We start from the raw sequence: 14,571 nt of genomic DNA, 5'->3' as shown, positions 1-14,571 counted from the left end.
GTGTGTGCTGCTGGACCGGGGCTGCAGTGCGGGGGATGGGGAGACCGAGACAGAGAGAGAGAGATAATAGATACATAATACAGATAGATAGATAGATAGATAGACAGATAGATAGATAATAGATAGATAATAGATAGATAGATAATAGATAGATAGATAATAGATATAGAGAGATATAGATAGGTAGATAGATAGATAGATAATAGATATAGAGAGATATAGATAGATAGATAGATAGATAGATAGATAGATAGATAATAGATATAGAGAGAGAGAGATAGATAGATAGATAGATAGATAGATAATAGATAGATAGATAATAGATATAGAGAAATATAGATAGATAGATAATAGATAGATAGATAATAGATATAGAGAGATATAGATAGATAGATAGATAGATAGATAGATAATAGATAGATAATAGATTGATATTAGATAGATAGATAATAGATATAGAGAGATACAGATAGATAGATAGATAGATAATAGATAGATAGATAATAGATATAGAGAGATAGATAATAGATAGATAGATAATAGATATAGAGAGATATAGATAGATAGATAGATAATAGATAGATAATAGATATAGAGAGATATAGATAGATAGATAGATAGATAGATAATAGATATAGAGAGATATAGATAGATAGATAGATAGATAGATAGATAGATAATAGATAGATAGATAATAGATATAGAGAAATATAGATAGATAGATAGATAGATAATAGATAGATAGATAATAGATATAGAGAGATATAGATAGATAGATAGATAGATAATAGATTGATATTAGATAGATAGATAATAGATATAGAGAGATACAGATAGATAGATAGATAGATAGATAGATAGATAGATAGATAGATAATAGATAGATAGATAATAGATATAGAGAGATATAGATAGATAGATAGATAGATAGATAGATAGATAGATAGATAGATAATAGATTGATATTAGATAGATAGATAATAGATATAGAGAGATATAGATAGATAGATAGATAGATAGATAGATAGATAGATGATAGGTAGATAGATAGATATTAGATAGATGATAGATGATAGATAGATAGATAGATAGATGATAGGTAGATAGATAGATATTAGATAGATGATAGGTAGATATTAGATTAATAGATAGATAGAAAGATAGATAGATAAATAGATAGATGATAGGTAGATAGATAGATATTAGATAGATAGATAGATAGATAGATGATAGATAGATATATATTAGATAAATAGATAGATAATAGATAGTGAGAGATATAGATAGATAGATTATAGATAGATAGATGATAGATAGATAGATAGATAATAGATAGATAATACATACATAATAGATATAGATAGATAGATAATAGATAGATAATAGATAGATACTGTAAATAGATAATAGATAGATAATAGATAAATAATAGATAGATAGATAGCTAGATAACAGATAGATAATAGATAGATAATAGATAGATAGATAGATAAATGATAGATAGATAATAGATATAAAGATAGATAGATAGATAATAAATAGATATATTGATCATAGATAGATAATAGATAGATAAATAATAGACAGATTAGAGATTAGAGATAGATAAATAATAGATAGATATATAGATGATAGATAGATAATGGATAGATAATAGGTAGATAGATAATAAATAGATTTGGATAGATAACAGATAGATAAATAATAGATGATAGATATTAGATAAATAGATAATAAATAGATAAATGATAGATAAATAGATAATAGATGGAATTATTTGTGTGTAGATAAATATTTTGTATTTGTATTTACAAATCTATCTGCTGCAATTTCTGTATTTATATATTACTTTTCTGTCTATCAACATACAAATTATCTATCTATTATCTATCTATCTATCTATTATCTATCTATCTATCTATCTATCTATCTATCTATCTATCTATGTATCTATCCTCTTTCTTGTTCTATTTATGTGGATGGACAGATAAACAATATGTACATACTGAAGCTGTACACAGATACATAGTTTGTCTGTAGACATATAGCTAATTGTGTAGATTGATACTGTAGATACATGCACAGCATTGCTGCCACCTGTATCTCCACACACATATATAATTTTCCTTAAATACAAGTACAATTTTACCCCCAATTTATGCCCCCCTCCCCCAACGAATAATCCTCGTGTTTCCCCTGTGGGGTCGGGTTATGTTTGGGGGTGGGATCGTCTCCCCTCCCCCCAGTATATCAGGCTAGTCTTGAGGAATGAATGCAGATACTTAGACTGTAATTTTAAACTGTCAACAAGCTAATCTCCCGTAATTGCAGCAGCTGAAGTGATGGTGCCCTCCTTCTCCTCCTTCTCCTCCTTCACTTCCTTCTCCTCCTTCTTCTCCTTCTTTTTCTCCTTCTTGCTCCTCTTCCTCCTCCTCAGATTGGGGTGCCCCCTTTGTATGTGCAGGCAGCCCCCTGGATGCCCCCTTCCTCCTCTCCAGCACGGGGATCACATGGCAGAGATTGAATAAACTGGTTGTTATAATCCGAAAGGACATTTTCCAGTCCATTTCTGACTAATTGAAGGGAGATTGGATACATTTAACCAAATCAGCTAAATACCTCAGGGGGGTAGAGGAAGCCCCCAGGCCCCTGTCCTACCTGCCTGGGGCTGAAAGTCACCTCGGTCTATATCTGCCCCGTATCTCCGGCAAACACTGCGCCTTATGTGCTGCACTTATTGCTGTGTCTTATCAGCCTGGCCCAATATTGGAGGAGGACCGGTGTTTGCCCCTGTGATTGCGCCTTCTATCAGCTCCTCTGATGGCTGCTCACACTGTGTCCTGTGGATTTAGCAGGAGGCTTTGGGGAAAGTATGGCCGGCCTCTACTCACTGGTCACATGGGGAATTATAAGATTTGGGACATGCAAAATATTATCAATTTGTTATGGAAAAAAATATTTGGGATATGAATGCGTTTATACAGGAGGTGTCCTTCCAATATTGCAAATTGTCTGGTTGTATAGTGAATTATATGACACATATTACTATATATTGGTGCATTCTGTGCTACTTCCTGTATTCGCTTTACTATTACACATTCATATATTGTAGTTTATTATAAATCATTGCTTGTGTACTAATAAATATAGATGGGGTTATTCATATATCTTGCATTTTAGATTGATGCATTTTACTATATTATATGTGCAATCCAATATATATATATATATATATATATATATATATATATATATATATATATATATATATATATATAGGTATGTGGTATGTGATGTATACTGCCAGACTCCAATATGTAGCAGGCAGATACAGTGGTGTAGGATATTACATATGGAACTTTGCATTGGTTTTGTAATGGCCTAATAGGTATTACTGCATTATATTATATGGTATATTGCATGGGATACATACTAGTGCGTTTATATAGATACATTGCATAGGTTACAGGTTGGTACATCTTAATATGTCCCATTTTTATACATCAGTTCAGATAAATACATTGTTACATGAAGTATGTCCATGCATTCGTTTAAAGAATGTTGATACATTATTTCAATCTTTCACGATACAATATTGAATGAATGTTGATACATTGTTTAACATTTCATGGTACAATATTTAATGAATGTTGATACAATATTTAATGATACATTAATTAATGTTGATACATTGTTTATCATTTCATGGCACAATGTTTAATGAATGTTGATACAATATTTAATGATACATTAATGTTGATACATTGTTTTATGATTATTTCATGATACATTACTTTATGAATTTTACACATGGAAAATACAAGACGAATGTATTGCTATTTGATATGGGATTCGAAAAAGTGAAATGCATAATAATAATAATAGTGATGATGATGATAATAATAATAATAATAATAGGAGGGATTTGCTGAGTTATCTCAAGACCGATTCCTTCCTTTTACAGCAGAGCCCATTTCTGCCCGGCAGCCGGCCCTCAGACCCCACGTCCACAAACAGCCGGAAAAGACCACCCGGGTCCGGACAGTTCTTAATGAGAAACAGCTTCACACCTTGAGAACCTGCTATGCCGCCAACCCCAGGCCCGATGCCCTCATGAAGGAGCAGTTAGTTGAGATGACTGGCCTCAGTCCCAGGGTCATTAGGGTCTGGTTCCAAAATAAAAGATGTAAAGACAAGAAGAGAAGCATCCTGATGAAACAGCTCCAGCAACAGCAGCCCAACGACAAGACGGTAAGTGCAGCCCCGGCTTCCCTCCCTCGCCCACAGGGGGCGCTCCGTTCTTAGGGTCCCGTGTAATTGCAGTTGTAGCATTCTCCACAACATAGTGACGATTCTAGCAGCTTATTTCTTCCATGTGGAGGATGGCTTTTATTTCCAGTATTTTCAGCAATGGTTTCAATGTCTGCAGTTACACTATTTCCTTTTGTGGCCACATGAACAATGATGACCTGTGCCTGCTGCAAAAGTTTTCTTGTCTTATGCAAATATGAACTGTGCATTCCAAAATATAACTTATTAGGATGCTTATTAGCACTTTTATATTCGTTGCAATGTTAATTTCTAGGAAAACAATACTTATTATTATTATTATTATTATTATTATTATGCATTTTATTGCTTCCTATAATAAATTGCTGGCCATTTCTTCACAATGTATTTATGTGCAACAATGAGGCCTTACCTAGCAAGTCTAGTATTTGATAATATTGTATGGTATTTTGTGTTCTAACATCACAAAGTTTTATAGGAAAAATAATATATTATATAACCGTATAATAAATTATATGGCATTGTTGTCCAGTTGCATAGAGAATCATTGTATTATTATAAGTAATAATGTGTATAACATTATACTGCATATCATAGTATCCATAAAGGCTGTATATGATAGCATGGTATGTAATAATTCATGCAGTGTAGATAGATAATACAGAGATAGATAATAAATAGATAGACAGATGATAGATAGATAGATAGATAGATAGATAGATAGATTATATATATGATTAATAGATAGATAGATAGATAGATAGATAGATAGATAGATAGATAGATGATAGATAAATAGATAGATAATAGATAGATAGATGATAGATAGATAAATAAATAGATAGATGATAGATAATAGATAGCTGATATATAGATAGATAGACAGATAGGTAGATAGATAATAGATGATATATAGATGATAGATAGATAGATAGATAGATAGATAGATAGATAGATAGATAATAGATAGATGATAGATAGATAATAGGTAGATAGATGATTGATAGATAGATGATAGATAGATAATAGATAGATAGATAGATAAATAGATAGATGATAGATAGATGATAGATAGATAATAGATAGATAGATGATAGATAGATAAATAGATAGATAATAGATAGATGATATATAGATAGATAGATAGATAGATAGATAGACAGATAGGTAGATAGATAGATAATAAATGATATATAGATGATAGATAGATAGATAGATAGATAATAGGTAGATGATATATAGATGATAGATAGGTAGATAATAGGTAGATAGATAGATAGATGATAGATAATAGATAGATGATATATAGATGATAGATAGATAGGTAGGTAGATAGATATGCTTGAGAAAGGCTCATCCAGAGCTGAAACATGGCCTGCCATGTGGGTCTGAATTAAAACACAGATTTTCACTTGAAAAAAAGGAGTGCTGCCTTATTTTTTCTTCTTTTTGGATTTATGCATAGTCGATGGATTGCAATTAAGGCCTGTGCACCTGGAAGGCATTTATAGTGTGCTGTTTTGCTTTTTTTTTTTAGATAGATAGATAGATAGATAGATAGATAGATAGATAGATAGATAGATATGAGAGAGATATATACTTGAGAAATATGCATGTAAGGAAAGGAAGTAAGAAAGAGATAGGATAGGATATGATAGAAAGGACCCATAGTGATATAATATGTGATTTTAAAAATGGTGATGGATGGAAAGAAAGAGAAAGATTGTATAATATTAGTTCAATATTTTTCATAGTTCTCATACAGCTAGGAGAATATAGTGCTCCACGCATGATCTATTTCTATGTATCCCTATTTTTCTATCACTCTACATCTGTGCCAATCATCTATCTGTGTGTGTATATATATATATATATATATATATATATATATATATATATATATATATATATATATATATATATATAATCAGGGTGCTACTTTCTAGTTGTGCATATATAATGTGTGTGTTTCTAGTTGCCTGTTGGAGCTTTGGATTATGACCAGTGCCCATGACTGGCCATACCATGGGCCACATTGTGATGATGTATATGGGGCATTATTATGTTTTCTGGGCTCACTGTAGGCTATGCTTTATACCTAATGGCTGATCTCGCAGGGTATCTGGATGGCAGGTTCCAGCATTGCCTCAGTGACATGGGTCCATGCACTATATAGCATCCAGTCTGCACATGGGACGTGGTCTCCTCCTGGTCAGGGGGCTTTGTGCTCTCTGATGGCTGCATTGTCTGCCCCATGGTCCCCATTGTTTTATTGCTATGGCCCTGCGGTAATTACAATGCATTGTCCTGTCATTGCAGAATATACAAGGGATGACAGGGACCCCTATGGTGGCTTCCAGTCCCGAAAGACACGATGGTGGATTACAAGCCAACCCAGTAGAAGTGCAGAGTTACCAGCCCCCATGGAAGGTCCTCAGTGACTTTGCCCTGCAGAGTGACATAGATCAGCCGGCCTTCCAGCAACTGGTGAGTAGTGGTCACTTTTTTCATCAGGATGAAAATTTCCTTTTATTTATAAATATGACTAATATTACATTATATCACATTGCCCAATAGAATAAGATTTGGCTGGCTCTTATATAAAGGCTAGGCTGTAGCACACATAGCTGGATGTATCCACTGATGCTATAACCTGTATTTGTCTGTGTCATACATAGCCATATAAAGCCTCATGGTCCTGGCCCTTGTAGTATAATGGTGTGCATTGGAGCCTAGCATCACTAGTCCTTCTCCCTACTGCCATTATGGAATGACCTCATTGTTGGTGTTGTGCTTTGTGTTTGGTCTGGAAATGCCTTTCACACTCTTTTTCTTTTGTCCTGCTTCTAATTGAAGACCTGTTTCTCACAGGTAAATTTTTCAGAAGGGGGTCCAGGTTCCAATTCTACTGGAAGTGAAGTGGCCTCCATGTCCTCCCAGCTCCCAGACACCCCTAACAGCATGGTAGCCAGCCCCATAGAGGCATGAGGAGAATGAACTCTGTGCTCTCCCAACCCCTCTTTTTTTTGTATTACCAAAAAAAAAGGGACATATATTGGCTTGGACTTCAATAAAGTATTTGACGACCCAGCTTGATGCACCAGAGCACCCAGGATAGTCCATCTGATGCAAAGAGACCATCTGGTGAAGATGGCATGGTAGCAACACTGTGAAGACAATCATGGGATCTTACTAGGATTGAACAGTATCCGAAACGAAAAAAAAAATGGTCGTATAGGAGAATTACCACCATGAGTCCAGGACCAAGGCCTAGAGGATTATTATCTGTGGATCTCCTACAACATCCATGAGTATTGTGGCCCTACATCTCACAACAGTAGACCAAGATGGAGAGAGAGCAGAGAAGATCTTAATGGTGCTGCTTATCTGTGGAACATCACTTCACTATTTGCCTTGCCAAAGAGGAGCTTGAGTGGAGGATGATGCTGCAGACCATGGACAGTGACTTGAGGGATCATCATGGAGGATTACAGGTGGAGCCATTGGGTTGCAAATGTTCTCAACTGACTATATCAAGAGGAGCTGTATCCAGGCATCACATAGCATGTAACTGTCTCTGAGATCCCCCTCCTCATAACAAGAAGTCCAAAAATACTACAAAACATTGCTTTAATTTTTTTTTTACCTGCCTTTTAATATTATTCATTTTTGTTTTGTTGTTTTACCAACATCTAAACTCTTGGAAGCATTGCAGCAACAACAAGGTATACCTCTATTCTGCCACAGGCTCTCTGGATTATGTGTGATTCTGAAAGAGACAAGAACTGATTTCTCCCCCAATCCCCAAAGATGTGTATAGTTATTATTATTAATATTATTATTATTATTATTGGTTCTAAACGACTGTTCTCTCTCTGGAAATGATGAGAAAGGGAATTTTTCTTTTTTGTTTGCTATTATTGCATTGCAGAAATTATAAAGTAATTTATTATTTATTGTCGAAAGACTTTGCCACTTTTCATGTTATTTGAATATATATTTTTTTTGTTTGCTGAAGTAAAAGAAAAGAAAACTAAGAAAATCCCGTCTGTATGGTGGTCTCTCTAAACTACATGTTGTCTTGTTTGTTTGTTGTCTGTTCTTATTTAACATTGTGGAAAATAAATTGGCCACATGTAGAAAATGGCAAATTATAGGGTGTGGTCAATGGTGGCGAAGAATTAGTGATCTTAGAAGTGGATGGCTGCACTTCTGTTCTGTTTATTTATGTAGACTTTAATTTTTGCAGGTTGTTATCTATTATCTATCTATTATCTATCTATCTATTATCTATTATCAATCTATCATCCATCTATTATCTATCTATCTATCTATCTATCTATCTATCTATCTATCATCCATCTATTATCTATCTATCTATTATCTATCTAGTATCTATTATCTATCTATTATCAATCTATTATCTATCTATTATCAATCTATTAACTTTTTATTATCCATCTATCATCCATCTATTATCTATCTATCATCCATCTATTATCTATCTATTATCTATCTATTAACTTTTTATTATCCATCTATCATCCATCTATTATCTATCTATTTTATACATCATTATCTATCGATCTTCTATGTATTTACACATAGACATACACACACATATCATCTATGTATTAACACTCATATGTATTTGTGTAGTTTCTATCTAATTTATTTTTTCTTGCCTTTATTCTTTCTCCTTTTTTCCTTCTGTCTTTCTTTCTTTCTTTCTCTCATATCTATCTGTAATCTCAGTACTCTATCTATCTAACAATTTTTATTTCTTTCTCCTCTCATTTTGCTTTTTTTTAACTTCTATCAAGATATAGATGTCTAGATAGAAAGACAGATGAATAGCTATAAGCTAAATAACCTCACTAACTGCATGTCCATAATACTGTAAATATGAATAATTCGAGATGCATATCTATCTATCTATCTATCTATCTATCTATCTATCTATCTATCTATCATCTACTTATCTATTATCTATCTATCTATCTATTTTTCTATCTCTCTTTCTGTTTCTCTTCCCCTCTGTACAGTGGTGCCCGTGTACTTATTGCCCTCTTACAATGCCATATTCTGGAGCCTCTGTTTATCTCTGTCATTTCTGGGAATATTGGGTGAAGCGGCCATTGAGCTGTTGCTTGTTCTCTGCTGGTTCCCGGTCACAGTTGAGTCAGGTGTAGCAGTCACAGTGTCTGATCTCAGCTCTCTACTCTCTACTCTCCGTTCTCCTTTCTGACCTCTCTGCTCTCAGCTTTCTGCTCTCTTCTCTCCGTTCTCACCTCTCTGATCTCAGCTCTCTTCTCTCCGTTTTCACCTTTCCGCTCTCTGTTCTCACCTCTCTGGTCTCTTCTCTCCGTTTTCACCTCTCTGCTCTCCATTCTCACCTTTCCGCTCTCTTCTCTCCGCTCTCCGTTCTCACCTCTCCGCTTTCCGTTCTCACCTCTCCGCTCTCGGTTCTCACCTCTCCGCTCTCCGTTCTCACCTCTCTGCTCACCGTTCTCACCTCTCCGCTCTCTTCTCTCCGCTCTCCGTTTTCACCTCTCCGCTCTCCGTTCTCACCTCTCCGCTCTCCGTTCTCACCTCTCCGTTCTCACCTCTCCGCTCTCCGTTCTCACCTCTCCGCTCTCCGTTCTCACCTCTCCGCTCTCCGTTCTCACCTCTCTGCTCTCCGTTCTCATCTCTCCGCTCTCCGTTCTCACCTCTCTGCTCTCCGCTCTCTGCTCTGCGCTCTCCTTTCTCACCTCTCCGCTCTCACCTCTCTGCTCTCCGCTCTCACCTCTCTGATCTCTGCTCTCTGCTCTCAGCTCTCTGCTGCCTATTGCTCCATGATTTACCATCAGCTGATATTTTCGCAGCCCTGTGTATGTTCCATCACCTATTCCTTTGGTTTGTGCGTTTGCATTCAGCATTTGAGTCTGTTTTCAGTTTTGGCTCCTAATGTTTAGCACATTGTTGGGTGGCAGGCAAGCTATGACTTGTAGTTTTGTTATATCAGGAGACTTATCTTTTGCACAAGTCTACTACAGATACAAACCGTATTAGAATATATAGATGTATCATGTTATCAAATGTATTGTTCTTTTTATCCTTTGATCAGTTCAGAAAATAAGAGCAAATTATTAATTTCTCCCCAAATTCTTGAATTTCCAATTTCCTATTACTTCTAAAGAAGTGTGTAATATACTGATTTATAGTTATACAAAAATGAGAGAAAGAGAGAGAGGGACAGAGAGAGAGAAATAGACAGAGAGAAAGCGAGAGAAAGAAAAGAGAGGGACAGAGAGAGAGAGAAAGAGAGAGAAAGAAAAGAGAGGGACAGAGAGAGAGAAAGCGAGAGAAAGAAAAGAGAGGGACAGAGAGAGAGAAATAGACAGAGAGAAAGCGAGAGAAAGAAAAGAGAGGGACAGAGAGAGAGAAAGAGAGAGAGAGAGAGGGACAAGGAGAACTGCTAAACAACTAGATAGATGATAAATATATAGTTAGACTTATATATAGATGATATTCAGATAAATATGAATAGGAGGAAAGAATGATAGAAAGAAAAAAAAGAAAAATAGTCCGAAGAAATCATAAATAATAGACAGATTGATATACATGAAAAGGCAGGGAGAGGTAAAGGAAATAATAGGTAGTTGGATAGATAATAGATAGATAGATCATAGATAGATAATAGATAGATGAATAGATAGATAAATAGATAATAGAAAATAGGGAGACAGATAATAGATGATGATAGATAATAGATAGAAAGTAGAGAGATAGATTAGATAATAGATGATAATAGATAGATAATATAGATGATAGATAGATAGATAATTGATAGATGATAGATAATAGATAAATAAGAGATAAATTTGAAAGAAAAGGGAGGGAAATAGTTTGTAGATTTGATATATAAATGAAAGAGAAAAGAAAGAATGAATGAAAGGAGAGAAAGAGCGAAAGCAAAAACATAGATAAATAGATTGATAGACATATAGATATGAAAGAGAAAAAGGAGGGAAATAGTTTGATTATTTGTCAAAGAAAGGAAGAGAAAATACCGAAAGAATTAAAGAAAGGAGAAAAAGAATGAAAGAAAAAATAGATGGATGTGAAAATGAGAAGATAGGGCAGTAGTTTGTAGATTTGATAAAGAAATGAATGAAAAAAAGAAAGAATGAAAGAAAGAAGGCAAAAACAGATATACAGATACATATGAAAGAGGAAAGAGAGGGAAATAGTTTGTAGATTTGACAAAGAAAGGAAAAGAATACAGAAAGAATTTAAAAATGGAGAGAAAGAAAGAATGAAGGAAAAATAGATGGTTAAGAAGAAGAGAAGGCAGGGCATTAGTTTGTAGATTTGGTAAAGAAATGAAAGAAAAAAGAATGAAAGAAAGGAGAGAAAGAAAGCACAAAGATAGATATGAAAGAGAAAAGGGAGGGAGATAGTTTGTTGATTTGATAAAGAAAGAAAGAGAATGCAGAAATAATGAAAAGAGGAGAGAAAGAATGAAAGAAAGTAATATATGTAAAAGAAAGAGCAAAGGTAGGGCAGTAGTTTGTAGTTTTGATTAAAAAAATGAAAGAAAATAAAGAATGAAAGAAATGAGAGACAGAAGAAGAGCAAAGAAAAGATAGGAAATTGATATATAAACGCCCAACAGAACACTTGTGAATATTCCACATGGCAGAATTTAGCTGCTCCTCCTCCTCTTCTTCCTCTTCTTCTTCTTCATTGTTCATTTTCCTCTGGTTTATATACAGAAAGTAAAGCGCATTTTGTGATTTTCCTCTTTTTCCGAACACTTTTTCACATTTCCGATGATTTCATTGTATTTATTTGTTTTGTGTAATGCTGATTATCCCCGGAGAGGTGCGCACCCTGACAGCTGGATGCCTTCATGCCTTTATTGATGGAACTCACTAGTAATTTCTTTTTCCAGATTTGTTTGTTCTTTTCGGTCGGATTCTTTCCTGTTCATATGGTTTATGACTAGTCACGTTGCGCAGATTTCCATATAGAATCATAGTGATAATATCGCTTCCAGCACACTCAGTAACCATCCTCCCCGTCTTCTAAAATGACGCAATTGCGGCAAAAAAACCCAAGAACAACCCCATTGCTTTATTTGCATTGTCACTTTCCAACCCATCTCCGACCTCATCGTCAATACTTTCACTATGTTTTCCAAAGTTTATTTTTTGTCTCCAGCCTTTGCGCCAGAATTTCGCAATATTATGCGACATATTTATGACCTCATTTTATTTGCCCTCCAGAAAATAATAATACTAATATTACTACTACTACTAATAATAATAAAGAAAGAAAGAAATAGTGCAGTTGATTTAGACCTGCGCGTCCCTTTAACTGAGATGTAGGAAATGCCGGATGGCTATAAAAAAAAAAAAATCTGCAGCAAATGTCTCTATTTTCTGCGACATTTTGAAAGACAACAGAATTTGACCTAAATCTCAATTTATTGATATTGGAAGCGACTTAAATATTAGGATCATAATCCATTCTATAATGTTCTAAAGTTATGTGATTACTATCAGTAAATATTTCCATGTCCAATATATATATATATATATATATATATATATATATATATATATATATATGTGTGTGTATATATATATATATATAATTATTTATATAGCACCATTACTTTCATGGTGCTGTACATGTGATAAGGGGTTAGCTACAGGGTATATATATATATATATATATATATATATATATATATATATATATATATATATAGATATAAAGACATATAGATATATACAATTAATTAATTTGGATTACTCTTATATATGTATATATATACATATATAAGATTAATCCATATCAATTGTATATATATATATATATATATATATATATATATATGTATATATATATATATGTATATATATATATATATATATATATATATATATATATATATATATATATACTGTATATGTAAATATCAGCATGAACAATAATGTTTTTTCAGCTACATTTCCACTAGATCGTAGAAGTTGAGTGGTCTCCCTCCTGCATCAGGAGTAGTGGAAATCCTTGTAAGTGTGGCAGGTACTTGTAGTTCCACATCGCTCGGTTTTCCTCCCATAGATGATGGAATCACACATTACAGTGAAGAGAGCTTCTTTATCTGCTGTGCCCGGGGTCTGGGAGCCCCGCAGAACTGGTGCAGCAGACTGGCTCATTAGTAGTGTGTGTGTGAGGGGCTGCAGCAGGCAGGGAAGGGGTTACTGCGAGCTGCCAGGACTGTCTGTAAATCCTGTTTACTGATTGTGGCAGATTGTTGTTCTCCAGATAAGAGCACACCAGCCCCTGAGTGACAGGCGCCACCATTACTGGGGGTCTCTCCGCACCTCCCGGCCGCTCATTGTGGGGGGCTCAGCCGGATGTGCGGGGGCAGCATTGCTTTATTCCTTGTCATTTAGTGATTTATTATTTTACTACCACAATCTACAGTATTGTTTTTTTTTTCCACTGTCATTGCACCTAATTATAATAATTCTTATCAATTAACGTTTGTGTAAGTTTATTTCATTATTTAATGTATATATTAGAAGTAGCGGCATTGGTGCTGTACAGTCATCACTTTCCTCCTTCTGGGAGGATTCCTACATTTTGACTTTTAGTTCATGTTCTCGTGTGTGTCATCCTGGTATTTCCAGCGAAATAACGCAGGTGCGTGTGAATAGGTTCCTGATAATATCACATTATGTGCCGGGGATCAATACTGGCTCTGCGGAAATCCGGAGTCACATCCGGAGTCACTGCTTCCCTCCGCTTTATATGGACGCGTTTGTATATATATCTATATATGTGTGTGTAATTAGGGGTCACACACATGTAACCCAGAAGCAGCCCCTCAGTGTTCCTGGCCATGCCGCATTATCCCTGGTTTTACCAACCTTATATACCCGCAAATCGCTGCATGTACTACATAAATACACAGATTTAATGTTGGCTATAGATGCATAGGTGACCATCACACTTCCCAATATTACTGATTCTATATATTACTCTGTATTACTGCTTAGAACACAAACAACACACATCACATTTATATCTACACACAAACACATTCCTACATATATACACACATACATATATATATATATACATACACCGCCACATACATATATATATATATATCTACTATATAATTGTCTAAGGGTCACTTCCGTATGTCTGTCTGTCTGTCACGGATATTCATTGGTCGCGGCCTCTGTCTGTCATGGAATCCAAGTCGCTGATTGGTCG

General features: G+C 34.7%; 1 protein-coding gene across 2 annotated transcripts in view; it reads left to right on the top strand.

Moving 5' to 3' along the window:
• ISL1 (ISL LIM homeobox 1) overlaps positions 1-8,332 on the top strand; it is an 11,515-nt gene extending 3,183 nt beyond the window's left edge. Inside the window, exons 4-6 of one of the 2 annotated variants that reach the window (XM_069748597.1) lie at positions 3,965-4,251; positions 6,610-6,777; positions 7,147-8,332. In XM_069748597.1, coding sequence (XP_069604698.1) covers positions 3,965-4,251; positions 6,610-6,777; positions 7,147-7,278 — 587 coding nt within the window. In that variant the 3' untranslated portion in view covers positions 7,279-8,332. The remainder of the gene's footprint in view (positions 1-3,964; positions 4,252-6,609; positions 6,778-7,146) is intronic. The other variant, XM_069748588.1, reaches the window with a different exon arrangement.
• The last annotated feature ends 6,239 nt before the right edge of the window (positions 8,333-14,571 follow it).

Source organism: Ranitomeya imitator, chromosome 1, assembly GCF_032444005.1.
Source record: "Ranitomeya imitator isolate aRanImi1 chromosome 1, aRanImi1.pri, whole genome shotgun sequence".
Classification (NCBI taxonomy): Eukaryota; Metazoa; Chordata; class Amphibia; order Anura; family Dendrobatidae; genus Ranitomeya; species Ranitomeya imitator.
The sequence above is the reverse complement of the archived record's forward strand: the minus strand, read 5'-3'. Positions and strand labels throughout refer to the sequence as shown.